The sequence below is a fragment of the Panthera onca genome, chromosome B3 (genome assembly GCF_046562875.1).
Source record: "Panthera onca isolate mPanOnc1 chromosome B3, mPanOnc1 haplotype 2, whole genome shotgun sequence".
Classification (NCBI taxonomy): Eukaryota; Metazoa; Chordata; class Mammalia; order Carnivora; family Felidae; genus Panthera; species Panthera onca.
In genome coordinates this window covers 44,334,539-44,351,780 of record NC_138344.1, presented here as the reverse complement: position 1 = coordinate 44,351,780, position 17,242 = coordinate 44,334,539, and the positions used below count along the sequence as shown (strand labels likewise).

At 45.7% G+C, this 17,242-nt stretch overlaps 1 protein-coding gene and 1 pseudogene across 3 annotated transcripts in view; one reads left to right on the top strand and one right to left on the bottom strand.

Moving 5' to 3' along the window:
* Positions 1-1,536: 1,536 nt before the first annotated feature.
* Positions 1,537-2,328, top strand: LOC132669642 (dual specificity protein phosphatase 5 pseudogene; annotated as a pseudogene).
* An 8,914-nt stretch (positions 2,329-11,242) lies between these two features.
* ANXA2 (annexin A2) overlaps positions 11,243-17,242 on the bottom strand; it is a 43,969-nt gene continuing 37,969 nt past the window's right edge. For all 3 annotated transcript variants that reach the window (XM_060618375.3, XM_060618377.3, XM_060618376.1), the window contains exons 8-13: positions 17,155-17,214; positions 15,410-15,503; positions 14,737-14,832; positions 14,220-14,278; positions 13,012-13,134; positions 11,243-11,606 (exon numbers count right to left, since the gene is read on the bottom strand). In XM_060618375.3, the coding sequence (XP_060474358.1) occupies positions 11,547-11,606; positions 13,012-13,134; positions 14,220-14,278; positions 14,737-14,832; positions 15,410-15,503; positions 17,155-17,214 (492 nt within the window). In that variant the 3' untranslated portion in view covers positions 11,243-11,546. The remainder of the gene's footprint in view (positions 11,607-13,011; positions 13,135-14,219; positions 14,279-14,736; positions 14,833-15,409; positions 15,504-17,154; positions 17,215-17,242) is intronic.

Sequence of the window (17,242 nt, the reverse complement as noted above, 5' to 3'; positions counted from 1 at the left end):
AGATATATTCTCTCTTTCTTTCTTTCTCTTTCTCTCTCTCTCTCTCTCTCTCTCCGCCCCCCGCCCTTCTCTCCCACTCTCTCTCTTTCTGGAAGAAAGAAGGAAAGAAGGAAAGAAGGAAAGAAAGAAAGAAAGAAAGAAAGAAAGAAAGAAAGAAAGAAAGAAAAAGAAAGGGAGAAAGAAAGAAAGAAAGAAAGAAAGAAAGAAAGAAAGAAAAAGAGAAAGAGAAAGAAAGAGCCAAGAGAACCATGGAAGCTAAATTCCCAAATGGAAACAGGCCATAGAAGGACAAGCCACATAGCACCCCTGAAACTAAAGTCCACTGCCCTGTGCAAATATCATACAGTGGTGGGGCGCCTGGGTGGCTCAGTTGGTTGGGTGACCAACTTCAGCTCAGGTCATGATCTCGCAGTTTGTGAGTTCGAGCCCCGCGTCGGGCTCTGCGCTGACAGCTCGGAGCCTGGAGCCTGCTTTGGATTCTGTGTCTCCTCCTCTCTCTGCCCCTCTCCTGCTCACATTCTGTGTCTCTCTGACTCTCAATAATAAATAAACATTTAAAAAAAAAAAATATCATACAGTGGAAAGTCTCTCCTGTGTCTATGAGGGGCAACTCTTTAATATTATACAGTATTACTTATTTATATATTATCTACCTGGTAACATATGAAACTTATTTATTTGACTAAATACTTCGGCTATACCAAACACTATGCTAGAGACATTACCCAAATTATCTCTTTTAATCGTCACAACAACCCTGCGAGGTCAACAGTATTATTCCCAGGGAGGGCAGACCCATCAGGCACAGTGGGGAAACTCCCCGGAAAGAATTCAGCTTACGTGAACTGGCAGGCTTACGCTAGGGTTCAAGGGAAAGAGACCCATGCTGGGGACGAGCCAATCATCCTAACTGCCCCCATGGCCGTCTCACCAGGGACTTGCAGCAGCAGAGCTGGATCCAGACACAGCCCAAACCCTGGGCACTCTCACATCTGCATTCTCTGCCGCGGGGAGGGGGGGGGGGGGGGCGGGGGCGGAGGGTATTTAAATCATCTCTGAGGAGGAGCCCTCAAAACAATGATATCTAAGTCAGAGTTCCATTCTAAAACACACCAGAAGTCTACTAATGGAACTTCCGGTTACATGTCTTACTTTGATTTAGTCCGCAGTTGAGCGCTGCACGTTTTGTTAGGCTCACACCTCTTTCAAGACGCTTGGCCCGGCTTGCAGCACGACGACGGGCGGCGGCACGCAGGGCGGGAGAGGCTCGGCGGGCGGCTGCGGCCCCGCGGCCTCACACTCCCGAGCCTCCCAGTGGGCACCATAGCCACGGGTCCCCGCGCGCCTCGTGGTACTCGACGGCTGCCCAGCCGACCTAAGCCCCCTCAGCGACGCGCCACTCATTCTCAGCCCACCTCCTCTGGGCCCGTTGGCGGCCGGCCACGGCGCGGAGTCTGCGCAGTACGTGCTCCCCCGTGGGGCGCCGGGAGAATAGTTACTGCGTGGCGGCCTGGCGCTGCGCGGGAATAGCTGCGCATGCGCCTGGCTCAGCCCCGTAGCCCGCAGACCAATGGGTGTGCTTCCCCAGTGGGGCGTGCGAGACTTCCTATTTGGAATGGCCTGTTACGTGGGTGTAAACCCATTTCAAGAAAGAAGATGGAAACCGGGAGAGCGCTCGGCAGCCAATGTGCACAACAAGTGCTGGACATCAGCCACGGCGGGCTGGTGACCAGGGGGGCCAGCTGAAAAGCTTACTGTCCTCTTGCTTGGAAGTGCCCACCGTGCATCCAAGCACGAGTTGCTCGCCCACCTGCATGTCACTACCCTGCTGAATGTCTCACGGTGAACCTCTGAGGCCCGAAGGACCTACCGGCACAATAAATGGATCCCCGTGGAAGACAGCCACTGACGTTAGCTCCCACTTTCAGGAAGTGCTAGATTTCATTGACCACGTCAGTGAATTGGGAAGCAACGTCCTGGTCCACTCTGAGGCTGGGATCTCCCATTCATACCTTATGAAGACAAAGCAGTTGCGCCTCAGGGAGGCCTTCAATTAGGTCAATCAGATGACTGTCATCTAGCCCAACTTTGGCTTCCAGCTCTAGCAGCTCCTGCAGTATGAATTTGAGATCCTACCTTCCATGCCCACTCCACGGCAGCCGAGAGGAAGCAGCCAGCTCTTAATTTACAGGCTTCTTGCAGACACTGAGCCCTGATGTGCAACGTTCCTACTGCACATTCCCCACTTAAATGCGGGTGCTGGTGTCCACCAACTTGATGGTCTCAGAGCTCTCCAGGAACCCCATGACCACAGCCACATCCTGCTAAAACTGGAATGGGGGAAACAGCGCAGCCCCAAGAACAATCATGATTTTGTTTTTTAAACTCAGGGACATTTCAGGGCGCCTGGGTGGCTCAGCCGGTTAAGCTGTGGACTCTTGATTTCAGCCCAGGTCATGATCCCAAGGTCCTGGGATTGAACCCCACGTCCAGCTTCATGCTGGGTGTGGAACCTGATTAAGATTCTCTGTCTCAGCCCGTCCCCTGCTCATGCTCTTTCTCTCTCTCAAAATAAATAAACATTTTTTTTTAATTAAAAAAAAAAAATAAACTCATGGACATTTCCTATCTGCGGAGTACTGAAGACCTAACTCTCTCACACTGCCCCAGTGGGATAGTGAGTGGTCACCAGGCTTGCAGAGAACTTCAGACTGACCTCAGGGATAGGTTCTTGGGATACAAGGAAGGCCAAGCCTTGAGAGCGCAGCCTGTCTGACTACTGTACTTGCAGACCCCCTGTCTTCTCAGGATTGCGCAGTCCTTGCACCTCAAAATTCGGTTTTTCATTTCAAGTGTAAGGCAATAAAACCTGCAGCAGTGTGGGAGAAAGAAGTTGCTAGACCAGGAGAAAAGGCAGTTTCAAAGCCAATTCATTTTGAAGAAAGCACAACTTCCACCTTTTTTTCCCCTTAACTTTGGCAGTCTTGGTACCTGTCTCTGTTGCTTCAGGACATAAGCTGATCACCATCTAGTCAGCAAAGTAACCCTGTAGGGTTTGTAGGGACATGATACATATGCTGATTTGAACCCTGAAATGTTTTCCAGACTCCCTTTTGGGTACAATGGAAGCAGTTGGTTGAAGTAGCAAAGATGTTGACATTTCTGGGTTTTCTTTTCACTATGTGTTCTTCCCTGAGTTCTGACTTTATTATTCGTGCTTTCTCATTGCACCTCTCCACAAAGCAACTCTTGTGTCAGTTGAAAAGAGTTCTTCAGACCATAGACCCCAAATGACCCCTTTAAGGTGGTGGCAGTGGGTGCCAGGAGAAAAAGGGTTCCTATTGTCTGGGTCACTGGCATTGAAACAGTGACTCCCTCAGCTTACTATCCCTATATGTGCTTGTCTCATCTCTTGTGACACTTGTATTCTTCCCTGATCCTGGGGATTGTCTTCAAGCTGTTGATTTCTGGGATTTACAGATTTCACAATGTGGTACTGCTTTTTTGTCTGTTAGTTCTCCAGGGGGAAAAAGCAATAATTTCTTAAAAACCCATACGAATGTGAAGAAAAGCAGTATATTACTGGTTGTTGTTCATAATACAAAATAAAAATAGTAAAAGAAAAAAAAAAACAACTTCTATCCCACATCCCATGCTTTAAGAGCCACATTTTCTTTTGAGGAAATGATAAGTGGCTATAAATCAAGTATGCTAAAGGATTAATTAGAACCACCCCTCCCAAATAGCATGTTTGCATGGAGACAATGTCTAGATGCAAAGACTAATGTTAAGGGAGGAGTTTCTGGCAGAGCAGTAGTTGGAGGATGAGAAAAGAAAGAAAGAAGTTATTATCTGATCTCTGAACTTATGTAGCATGTTTTTTGTGCCAAACAAATTGTGTTATCATCTCTGAATTATCAGTGCCTGGCTGGTTATTTAGAGTAAGGCAAAGCAAACATGAAAAATGTTTGAAGTACAGGCAAACAGTTACCCATGACAATGGAAAGAGCCAGTAAGGCTCAGAAAAGTGAGGGGATGTTCCAATTGCTGGGCAGAGCTCATTCTTCAAGAATGGCTGCCCCTGTTATGTGGACATTCATTGAGGAGGAACTGAGCTAAGTAGAACTGAGATTGGAAGAAATGGTTCCAGGGTACTGAGAAAAAGATCAAGCCCAGGGTTTAGGGTAGCTGGGAGATGAGGTCAGTTACCAGGGCAGAAGACAAGTTACAACAATCTCAGCCTCTACAGGGCCAGGGTTATCAGAGCCAGGCACAGTGCTGGGGACAGAATGTGAGCCCCAGGAACAGCTCACTCCTCTCCAGAGAAGTACGGAGGCCACCAAATTCCCAGGAGCAGCAGGAGACACAGATGATTCAATATTCCATGCTCAGGCCAGCATAGGTCTGAAACGAGGGTCAAGCCAGGCGTTAATTTCCATGTGGGGATTTGTAGACCTTGGCTAAGGGGATAAACAAAAGCTACAGAGGATGGGAACAAGACCGACATTTCTTTTTTTGTTTGTTTTTTTATTATTTATTTTTTGAGAGAGAGAGAGAGAGAGAGCACAAGCAGGGAAGGGGTGGAGAGAGAGGGAGGCACAGAATCCAAAGCAGGCCCCAGGTTCTGAGCTGTCAGCACAGAGCCAGTCATGGGGCTCAAACTCACGAACCGTGAGATCATGACCTGAGCTGAAGGCAGACGCTTAAACGATTGAGCAACCCAGATGCCCCAACATTTCTTATCTTACTCTGTATTTGTCAATATTAGAGGTCAAATAGTAACTACATGGAAACCTCATAATTAAAAACTGGCAAGTGCACCTGAGTGGTTCAGTCAGTTGAGTCCGAATCTCGATTTCAGCTCAGGTCATAAGCGCATGGTTCATGGGCTAGAGCCCCACTGTCAGTGCAGAGCCTGCTTGAGGCTCTCTCCCATTCTTTCTCTCTCTTTCTCAAAATAAATAAATAAACTGTAAAAAAAAATAAACATAAAAGAATTGGCCATAATCCCACTGACAAGCTGAAAATTTTTGATTCTACATCTTTCTTTTTTTTTTTTTTTTTTTTTTTAATTTTTTTTTTCAACGTTTTTTATTTATTTTTGGGACAGAGAGAGACAGAGCATGAACGGGGGAGGGGCAGAGAGAGAGGGAGACACAGAATCGGAAACAGGCTCCAGGCTCCGAGCCATCGGCCCAGAGCCTGACGCGGAGCTCGAACTCACGGACCGCGAGATCGTGACCTGGCTGAAGTCGGACGCTTAACCGACTGCGCCACCCAGGCGCCCCACATCTTTCTTTTTTTAAATTGATGCTCTGAAATCACTTTCTGTTGTTTCCCTGTTTTTCTAGCAACCTGGAATATGAGATCCAGAGCACATCCTTTGTTTTCCTCTCATGTTTTATGACTCTAGTAGGATCCTGTCTTCCTTACTGATTTACAAAATTTAGCTAACTTAGGGTTTTCAAAGTACAAAGTTATATCTAAATTTAGCACTATGAAGTGTCAGGAATACTTAGTATGATTTACCTGGGATAGATATTGTAGGTCATAAAATAAAAGGAAGGAAGGAAGGAAGGGAAGGAGGAAGGGAGGGAGGGAGGAAGGGAGGAAGGAAGGAAGGGAGGAAAGGAGGAAGAAAGGGAGGGAGGAAGGGAGGAAGGAAGGGAGGAAGGGAGGAAGGAAGGGAGGAAGGGAGGGAGGAAGGGAGGGAGGAAGGAAGGGAGGAAGGAAGGAAGGGAGGGAGGGAGGAAGGGAGGGAGGAAGGGAGGAAGGGAGGGAGGAAGGGAGGAAGGGAGGGAGGGAGGGAGGAAGGGAGGGAGGAAGGGAGGAAGGGAGGAAGGAAGGAAGGAAGGAAGGAAGGGAAAAGAGGGAGGGAGGGACCCCTGACTATTTTGGTGATTGAGAAGATAGTGGTATAGCATCAGGTAAGGATTGGAAAAAAAGATTTCAACATTGGGCAGGGCTTCATTCCTCATTCACCATGCCCAGCCACTAAGACCTTTCCAGAGATAGCCAATTCTGTTATGGGCAGTTTTTGATCCTCCATAAGAGCTCAGGACACTCAGGCACTATGTGGGGGCCAGGCTCCATCCCTATCACCTGAACACTGTCCTGCTTAGTCTCTGGAAAGCCAGCTGGCCAAGGGATAGGCTACTTCCTTCTTCCTTTCATCCAGAACCATCACCCAGAACAATCCAGGCCTCTATCTTCTTGAACTCGACTTTGAAAAAGCAAAGCCACTTAACTCTTGCAGCAAAGAAAGCCAGACTTTCACTGCCTAAAGCCAGCTCTCCCTTTTGAGGAGGAGGAAAAACTGTCTCTTTCTTTCCTGATGTGCTTACTGCCAAGGAAATAAGACCTAATTCTCAAATAGGTCATCCTGCCAAAATGTTAACAATGATTGGTTGTGGTTGAAGTTGCAGGTGATTCAGATTTTCTTCTTTACACTGTTCTGTATTTTCCAGCTTTCTACAATTACTGTGTATTCCTCTTGTACATCAGTAAAAAACACTGCAACCCCCTTTACTGCAAATAAATCCTGCTTTGAGGATTGCCTGTCCCAGAAACCTTCAGATGTTTCATCCTGGGTGAGGATTAGCTACTATGGACCCCCAAGTACCTCACCTGTGCCTTCCTCAGTCACAGCCCTTTCATTCTACATGGTCAGTGATGCCTTGTTCCTTAAATCTCCAGGGCTTAGGTCAATCATCAGCACATAGTAGGTCGATCTGTTGATTAAATTAGTAAGCCAATGAATAAGTCAGTGACTGAAGCCCCATATTACCTGCTCAACTCTAGACTTTAAAAATCTTTCTAAGTCATAAAGGAGTTCATATCTATTAGAACAAATGTGGTCCATTAAGACCAAGTTGGTTCTCCAAAAACTCAAGAATCCATGGTAAAATTTGAAAACTGGCAAACTCTCCGACATAAAAACCTAAAACTTGTCAGAAATATTTCTCAGGGTGCCTGGGGGGCTAAGTCGGTCAAGCGTCCGACTCTTAATTTAGGCTTAGGTCATGATCTTGCAGTTCATGAGATTGAGCTCCGCATGGGGCTCTGTGATGATTGCACAGAGCCTGCTTGGGATTCTCTCTCCCCCTCTCTCAAAATAAAAAAATAAACAGGAAAGAAATAAAGAAAGAAAGAAAGAGAAAGAAAGAGAAAAAGAAAGAGGAAGGAGAGAGAAAGAAAGAAAGAAAGAAAGAAAAGATTTCTCAATTCCTGATTCAAACCCTTCCTAATCCCTAAATTAATATTTAGAAATGTACTTGCAAGTATGATAGTCTTAGGCTATAATGGATTAAAGCTAGGAAAGTTCCATTTGTCATCACCACTTGTTTAAAAATAACAGCCACCCCACAGCCAGGTAGGGGACATACTATGTCTTTTCTGGTTTGTTTCTTCTTAACGGAAAGCTGGTTGTTCAACTATAGTAGTTCAACTACTACCAATTGGGGAGGCGGGGAGGGCTGGTGAATATCCCAAGTACTTAGCTCATTGCTTCACTGTGATTTTAGGGGTCCAAGAAAGGCCTCTTGTACCCAAACATTGTCCATTTCCTTAGTAACTCCTCTCCTTCCTGTGATAGGGAAACAAAAGCTTTCATTCCAAGATAAGGCTGACCCTATAAACACACATCCAAGAAAGGGACATGGGCTAACAGCCATACTAAAGTTTAAACAGCATCTGTTTAAAGTTTAAACAGCCCCTAAAGGAGAGAGAGGCCCTGCAGAAAGCGAGGAAGGGAAGTTTGGAGAACTTAACTCCATCTGGACCAGCCCCCTTTTTGCCCAGAGCTTGCTGAGCATTTAGACTGGGTACACGCTATTTAAGGTTGGAATTGTTGGTTTTGGATTTCACCTAAATAAAGTGGCTTCTGGTTTACTCTTCCCGTGCACTCTACTGTGGAGAACAAGACTAAGCAGCCTGATTAGGGACGCATAGCTGGGAACAGCACAAATGCAAAAGAAGACTTGCAAAGGGGGAAAAGTGTGCTTTTCTGTTTTAGGAAACCTGCTGACGTAGGGATTGCTTCTGTTTTTCTGCAGAAATGCTGCCTTCAGTGGACAAAATTCAGCCACAATCAAGCTAATTGAATGCACAAATGTAATATTTTTCCGGGGCACCTCCAATTTAATGCTTGATGAAATCGTGTCTTTCGCATATATTTACAAAAGCTTTTCTTCATCCAGAAATGTCTGTTAAAATTGCTTATAGATGCTGAGATAGCAAATCACTCTTCTAATGTAATGAGATAAGTCATCTCTATAAACTTTGCTTGCTCAAATGTACTCGCATAAAAGAAATCAGGCTACAGGCTTTTCTCAATAAATAGAATGAACAACTAGAACTTGATGGCTATAGCATGTTCTGCCTCATTGCTAAGGGATGTTTAAAATTGCACCCTCTCTCTCTCTCGAAGCAGAGTTTTCATTTTGGTAGTTGATGGAAAAAGGAGGTCAAATAAACTGATGTGGATAAGAAGCCGAAGCCGTTTGTCAAAACACGGGGAGACGCCTGGAGATTGGAGTTATTTAAAGACTAAAAATTGATTTAAAGGAGTTCTGTCCTCAAATCATTTTTCTTGCTAAATGTAGCCACTCTGTGAGTCAGGTTTTCCCTGTTTTAGCCATCTTTACTAATAATTTACACTACAGGAACTTCACATGCTGGGAAGATTCATATGCAGAGCCGTTCGTGTATAGCCCAATAAAACGGATCCAAAGATCCGTTTGGAAAAATCTGTATGGCAAAATCGAGGCCTTCAGAGGTTTAGCCAGTTGTTCCCAAATAAAATTTGTCTTTAATCTGGAAGCCAACTCTGTGACAAAAGACCTAATGGGCCATCTTACACATGCCTAGGGTCACCATATAGGGCTGTCATGTATGGCCACTCAGGTTGTGTACTGCATAATTCAAAAGGAGATACCATTCATATAGTATACGACGTGAAGGGTGCCATCTGGAGTTGTACGGTGTGACAGCCTTGCTTAGTTCCACAACACAGGTCAGAGGGGGAAAAAGTCATCCTCTTGTTCACATAGTTCAGTAAGTTTCCATGGCTATACTACATGCATTGCCTTTAACTCCTCAAAGAATAAAATCAAAGTTCTTATTATCAACTGACAAAATGTTAAAGCCTGCCTGGTGCTCTCTTCCTTCTCTTTACAAAGTAAAATTGTTTGGGAGACTATTCAAATCTCCAGATGGTTCTTTATTTCAAGAAATGCTTTGGACAGCTTGACCGAGGACAGACTGGAATCCAGAAGAGTATGAGACCAAAGTCCAAGTGCCCTGTCAGTTTTGGATGATATTAGACAACCATTGCTCCATACAGGGGAGAGACAGCGGGCGGTGTTTGGAACAATTCTCCCAGAGCCTTTCCGGTGCCAGTCTGCCTTTTGAATTTTCCCTCACGCCTGCTAGAGGATCCGACCAGCCAGACCAGTGGCCAGGGTGCCTGGTGGGGGCAGAAGCCTTCCCACAATCTGGCTGCACAGCCTTACCTTCTCCCACCACTTTCCCCCTTGCAGCCTGAAACACACTTTATGATGGAAAGAAACAAAGCCCAGATACTTCTCAATATGAAACATTGCTCCTGACAGCTTCTGCCCAGCCCTATCAATTTTGAGTTCAATACCATAATTTAGGGTTAAGTGTAAACATCCTGCTTCTTACGCAGTTCCTTGAACTCTGCCCCAAGCACACGGAAACGTAGATTTTAGGATTTGAACATCAATTCTAATGTGCATAGATGGATACATTTGAGAAGGCACTACTTTTGCCTCACATCCTTTTTCAGAAATAGCGTCGTGGGCTTACAGGTACATCAAGGGCCACACAAAAGCCATGCTCCACCCTGAGTTTCTACCCCAAGTTTGCCAAAGGTCAAAACGGCAAATCATTCAGGCCACAGACATATTTTGTTGGGTCAACATAGTGTCATTTGAATGGAATTTGAAGTGCTCAAAGTGGGGCAGACCTTCTTCATTTCTCCAGCACCCCCACTCCCCACATTCTGTCCGACTTGCCATTTTACCTGTTTATTGCCATTACCTGCGGTCCCCACAGACTACTGTGTCCTATGTCGGCCAGGTTCAGGAATTAGCAGGTGACACAGAATCCTCTAAGGAGGAGGAATAAATACAGCGTAAGGGTTTGGGGACAGCCATCAAGTCCCTCTGCCTCCAGCCCTATTCCCAGCTTAGGGGAAGTTCCTGGGTGAGCAAGCCGTCCACAGTGTCCTGGGCTAGCAGCCCATGGACAGCATCTTGACATTATGAGACACAATGACACACATCATGTTTACTGCAGTCCTTCCATGAAAGGGGGGCAGACCTGAAACCAGGTGGTGCCAGGAATGACCCCTGGCTGCCGGGAGGTAGGGGAGACAGAATTCTTTCTGCCCTAAGTCTTTGTGCCTATAGTACCTTTAGTGCGAATCACCTATTCGCCAATAGCAGAACCAAAAGAATCCGGTGGAGAGCTTTCTCCCTGTGTTAAACCTTCACCTTGGATTTTCAGGCAGAGCTCAAATGCTTCCTTCTCCTCTGGGTCATCTTTCCCAATCCTCCCCAAAGCAATCACTTTCTTCTCTGTGCTCTCAGTCCACTTTTGTTACACCTCCTTCCAAGAATATTGTAGCCTGACTCACTGACAGGTGAGTCCTTGAGGTTGAGACAGAACGTTATTAATTTCTGTACGTCCGAATGGCTTTAGATATATTTGCAATATTTGCTAAATAGAGCCCACCATGCCACCCCACTCGTCTTCCCAGTTTGAGGCCATCACTGATCATTTGTTTTCATGTAATTTACCTGCAGGAAGATGAGCAGATGGAAGTTTTTCCCCGTAGGTACTATTATCCCCTGGGCATGAAGAAGAGCTGCCCAGTAGAATTTTCCCTTATAATGGAAATGTTCTCTGCCTGTGCTGTCCAATACATGGGCTGCTAACCACATGTGGATACCGAGCATTTGAAATGTGGATAGTGTGACTGAGGAAGTGAATTTTTAATTGTGTTTCATTTACATAAGTTTAAATGTAAATCGCCACATCTGGATACTGGCCACCATATCAAACAGCTGAGTCCCAGAGCTTTATTCCTCTAGCGGACAGCTTTACCAGCTGAGCGATACAGCCCTGATGCATGTCTGATTTTTATTTCTTATTTTATTTGTTTTTACACGTGTTTGATTGCTAAACAATTAAGTTGAAAGCAAGGTCCACAGAGTACTTGTTTATAAAGTAAAAATTCAGTTTATTCATCTGTTTATGACACAGTACACAAGAGGCAAAGTGTTTCACATCATAGGCTTCACTTCCAACTCCTTGGAATGTTCATTTCTTTGGCTAAAGAGACTAGACATGAGAGGCAGGCAATGCTTAGGCAACTGAAATAAAGATGGGGAGGGGGCAATGCTAACGTCATCCTCGCAGGGATGAGCATAAGGGGGCTGTTTGTTAGTCACAAGCTATTTTCTAGAACTGTTAGCTGAAAACAAAGGAACACTGCTCCTGGCGCTCATGCTGTCATGGGCTCAGTCATCCCCACCGCACAGGTACAGCAGCGCTTTCTGGTAGTCGCCCTTCGTGTCTTGCTATAAATGGCCGAGGAGAAAAAAGAAATTCAGTATCAGCAAAAAGACCCAAGGTCTGCAACAACATACAAGCAGGCTCAACGCATAGAGAGCCTCCCTGAGCAGCAACAAAGACAAGACTCTGAGGGACCTGTCCAGGCACAAAGACCCAAACCATCATCAGTAGACCCTCAGGGGGTCTGAAACTAGGTGGGGGGGGCGTCAAGTGACATGACTACTGCGAGGGCAGAGAGAATGTGAGGTAGTAGGGATTAACACAGCAAGGAACCAGACCCACAGAACCCAGCCTGCTCTTACTGCAGTGAGGTCCTGTATGCACCACCACTTTTCTCTCTGGCCTGCGTGCCTCCAGAGAAGAGAGGTACTTTCCTGCCTCACCGTGCTGTTTCCAGGATTCTTAAGGTCACGTGGGAATAAGCTAGTGAAGTGAGGAAATGATTACTAATGGGCTCATTGGTCCCTAAACTTTAAACACGTGCCCTAACAAACCTGGGTGTACCAAACCCACCTCAAAATTCATCCTTTGTAACCACGGACATGCCTTTGAAATTTGCAGGGTCTTCTGGAAAGGGGGGCTGCAATGCCTGTCTGAAGGACACGCCAGGGGGCCGATGTGTGTGCAGCCACTCCTTGCATGCAAATGCTCCGTCTCTCCAAAATAGAGAGACTGAATTGATGGGAGACGGAAGTTCTGTGTAACTAAATGTTGCCAGGCCTATCACAGAGGATTTTCAAAAAATGGAAACAGTTGACCCTTTAACAAGGCCAAAGTTAGGGGCACCAACTCTCGCCCCTGCCCCGTGCTGACAAAAATCCGCATATAACTTTTGACTCCCCCCAAAACTTAACTACTAATAATAGCCTACTGTTGACCAGAAACCATACCTGCAACATAAACATTAACGCACATTTTGTATGTCATATGTATGATATACCGTATTCTTACAATAAAGTAAGCTTTAGAAATGGAAATATTAAGAAAATCAGAAGGAAAATACATTTACAGTACTGCACTGTATTTATTGAAAAAAATCTATTGATTTTCAACCAGTGCAGTTCAAACCTGTGCTGTTTAAGGGTCAACTGCATAAAATGCAACATTTAATTGATCTCGGGCTCTTCAGGAGGATGTCAGCAAGTCTTGCAGGATCATTGTCATGAACACCAATTATCACTGTAGAACAGCAGATGTGGGAAGTGTAAAATATTTGCCTGTCTCTATAAGATTCTAGGACAAATCGTTAACGGCACTTTCTAAATAAACCGCTGATACCTGAGGACTAGCACCTCTTCCCCAGTGAATTAGAAAACCACCATTCTGTCATAATTCTGACAGGACACCAGCCTGGGGCTCCAGGGCCTTCTAGATGGCCAGGAAGGGCCAACACGTCACCACGGGGCTTACCTGGATGCAGTAGTACAGGGACTTGCCGTACTTCCTCTTGAATTCAGACCTAATTTTCAACATGTCCACTTCACTGCGAGAGACCATGATTCTAATCAGGACTTTGTCGCGAGTCCCCTTGCCCTGAAAGTCAAGCACATGTTCCAAGTTACAATTCACTGACAACATAAATCCAGTAAGTTTTCTTGCACATGGAACTCATCTGGGTTCTTGAGGCTGCCCTTTAAGAAAGTGCAAAGGTAACGATGAAACTGCTCCTTTAAGAAAAATGAGCATCTTGGAATTTCAAACACTCCAGGATGACATCAGCACAAACCCCCACTTTGTGCATTCAATAAACGTGTACGGAGCATTAACTACTGCATGGTTCAGTTTAGTAAGTGTGAGAGTTTACACATGTAACAAACAGCTCCTGGCTCTCGGGGCTTAGAGAACACAGGCCACCACACTTTCACTGTGGCTCTGTGCCAATGTGAATGGTGTAAACAATAAAGACCACAGAATTTACTTTCAGAGTCTCAGACCAGAGGCACTGAGGAACATGTCCTATTTGACCAAAACCCTAGGAGAGATGGGAGAGGTGGTGTGGGCAAGGGATGATGCAGGAAGGAGTGGGAGGGCCAGGAAGGTGGAAAGCACAAGGGACATCTGAGGTGCAGAAAATGGGATGGGATTGTGGGAAGAGACAGTCGTGGGGCCGCCTTTAGAGTCGGACAGACCTAAGTTCAAATCTAGCTACGTTATTTCAGGCTAGTTAAAGCTTTCTGAGCTTCAGTCTCCTGATCTGTAAAGAATATGTCACAGGCCAAATGGACTTTTTGGTAATGATTTGAGATCAAGTAAGTAGCACAATGTCTCCTGCACAGTGGGTTGCTTAACAATCTCTCCCTTCCTTGCCCGTCTTTGCTCTGGGGTAATGGAAGACCATCACTGAGAAGTCTGAGCAGGAGTCAGACACGATTACCATCTGGTACTTTATTTTCTACCTGCGCACAAACACACGTTCAAGAAGGTAGGAGAGAGAGACAGAGAAGCCTGACTTGTGGTTTTCTCACCTGTCCGATACAACCACAGCTGACTAGTACATTCCTGCACCCAGACGGCAGTGTCCCTTTCACCAGCCACTAGTCAAGGAGACTTATAGTTCGGGGCACAAAAGAAGAAAAGCCCACTGTGGAAACATGGACCCCTCAGCTGGCTGCCCTTACCTTCATGGAGTCGTACAGTCGGTCAGCAAAATACAGCGGCTTGTTCTGAATGCACTGGACTGTGGAGTGAAGAAAAGGGGTCAGCTACTCCTCTCCTCACCAGGGAGGAGTGAGGCCCTGACCCCGGGCCACAAATAAGATGACCTAATGTAACAGGAACAGGCTGCAAAATGGGAAACACTAAGGGAAAACCTGGGCTCCTCTGAAACTCGGCTCCATGGTGATTTTAAACCAGGGGATCTTGAGGGCTACAGGATATGTGAGTTTCCCCAACAGGGCCCCTTTTGTTGTTATTTTATTCTTCCTGGGCAACTCCTCGCTCTACCAACATAAGCGTCCCTCAGTTTCATACCTTAAATTTCCTCAGTGAAGATTATACAACTACCCAAGTCATCTAAAGGAGTCACACCTCCCAAACACACTTGAATTAACAGGATGGCCACTTGTTACTTCTGCTATGGCAGTTTACTGAAAGCTGATGTCCACTATAGATGGGAGGGGAGAGCCACATGCTCACCCAGGTTCAGGAAAGCATTTTCCAGGTCTCCTTTGACCTCCTTCTTGATGCTCTCCAGCATGTCATAAGGGCTGTAGCTCTTGTACCTGTCAAACACTAAGGAAAAACAAAAAATTATTACTAGAACAGAGCAGCTGATCAAAGCTGTCAATGATCACTCCCATGGTTACGCACCATGATAAAAATAAACAAACAAATGAGGATGATCACAGCATTTTAGAGGGTTAGGGGTTGCCGTGATGGACCAGAGCTGACCCTGCACCGGTTGACCTGGGACAGCTGTACTGAATGGCACTGTCCTGAATGGCACGGCCAGACCACATTTTTTGACCATCTTCAGCTCTGAGTGGAGCCTTCTATTTGGAAGAGACGAGTAACAGTACATAGTGCCCAGGGAAGTCCATTTACTTCAACAAATACAGCATGATAAAATGATCCTAGAGAAGAAGGGGCAGCAAGATACAGCACCAAACATGGAAAATAGGAGAAAGAAGGATCCAAAATGGAAGGGAAGGGCCAATGGACTTGGTGATGGAAAAATGAGTGAGATTATGGGGTACAAAGTAGAGAGTGAACTTTGTTCTGGCAGACCCACACCCCAACACACATAACCAGCAGGCCTGGCCGAGAGGACCATCCCGAGGCTCTAGGACCTCCTCAGCACAGCACCCACCTTTCTGGAGGTGACACACACTCCGCTCGGTCATGATGCTGATCCACTTGGGCACGTCTGTTCCTTTCCTCTTCACTCCAGCATCATAGAGGTCCTACAAGCACAACCAACCAGGAAAGTTGACTATGTGGTCCAGAGTAAGGTCATAAAAACTGTCATGCAAAAAAACCCCAAAAACCTATACACTGAAAATGCCAAATGAGAAAGGACAGTTGCACTGAAGACACAGGCAGCAATGTAGTATTTAAGTCAAAAGTTTTTCTTTTTAAAGGGTAAAAAGTCTTAATCAAGTCTTCACTAGGCACAAAGTATGAGACTAGATTATTTGTGAGGTGGGTGCCGTACACATCGATTTCCTTGAATGCCAAAGGGAGAACCAAGAGCTTCTATTCCTACACAGAAGGACAAGCAAATGTTCATTAGTACATCCAGCCCTCATTCCTTTGGTACTTTGGATGGCAAATAAGCTAATGGTTGTCTGCTGAAGACGGTTACAGATCAGGTACCTATACCCATGCTTCTTAGAGACTCAGAAAGTCTCATTTTTAGTTTCTGGAAAATCTAGGGGCTACAAATCGTGCTAAGAATGGCAAGGAGGGAAGAAGAAAGATTCATTCAAGGTTAAGATACTCATTAAGTGACCACCCACCATCTGGGGGTTGTAAAACCTAACCTCTGTCACTTCATGTAAAAACCTTCTCTACCTCCTGCTAAAAGTGCTGTGAGAAACACACTGAATTTTAAAACTAAAATGAATTAATTTTCTCTGCAGCTCTTATAAAATGCTTTGAGATTAGCTGTTGACCCTCTGGAAAAGGCATGCAGTTCACAGTGATCTGAACCAGCTTAACAAACAGTTCTCGGTGATTCGCGACTGGAACCATCGAAAGTGCTATTCAACCAGACAAGAAGGGTCTCTGCCGCCCTCCCCTTCTCCCTCACCACAAAGGACAATAAGCCTTCCTATCCCTGGCTGTGCCTCCACCATTTTCTTCCACTCTGCTATGTTGTTTATGTAGCAAGTGCACACCAGTGCACACAGCCTTAGCACGCTCTGCAGAATCTGGTACTTTCATACAAGCAAAGCCTGAACAAGCATATGTGACTCAGGTATTGATCCTACAATTCATACCAGCATCAAGAGGGAATATCTTATGATAACTACTGTTCCCAGAGAGTGAAAATGAAGCCCACAAATTTGACTTTCCTCCCTTCCAAAAGTGGTGCCTACTTCCCTTTGCACTAACTATAGGCTACACATGGTGACCCACTTCTAACGAAGGGTATGACAGAAGTGACACTGTGTGACTCCTGACATTAGGTGATAATAAGCATTTGGCTTCCTCCTTGCTTCCTCTCTTGGATCACTCGCTTTGGGGAAAACCAGCTGCCAGGTTGTGAGGATACTCGAGCAAGCCCTTAGAGAGGCCCATGTGGAGAAATAGTAAGGCCTCCTTTCAACAGTCCTATAGACGGGTGACCTTGAAAGGAGATCTTCCTGATGCTGTCAGGCCCTCAGATGATGCAGCCCTGGCCCACATTTTGGCCCCACCCTCATGAGAAGTCCTGAGCCAGAACCACCCAGCTGAGCCCCTCCCCAATTCCTGTCCCAAAGAAACTGAGAGATGTAACTTAGGGCTACCACTAGGTTTGAAGGTAAACTGTTACACAGGATTGATAATTACTAAGTAGACTACCTAGAGATTTGCTGGAAAACAGAAACTCAAACCGAGAAGCTCGCTTACCCGAGCATCCTGGTCAATCAGTTCATAATCAATGACGGAGCCATCCTCTGCTCTTCTACCCTACGGAAGAAAACAAAATTAAGAACAT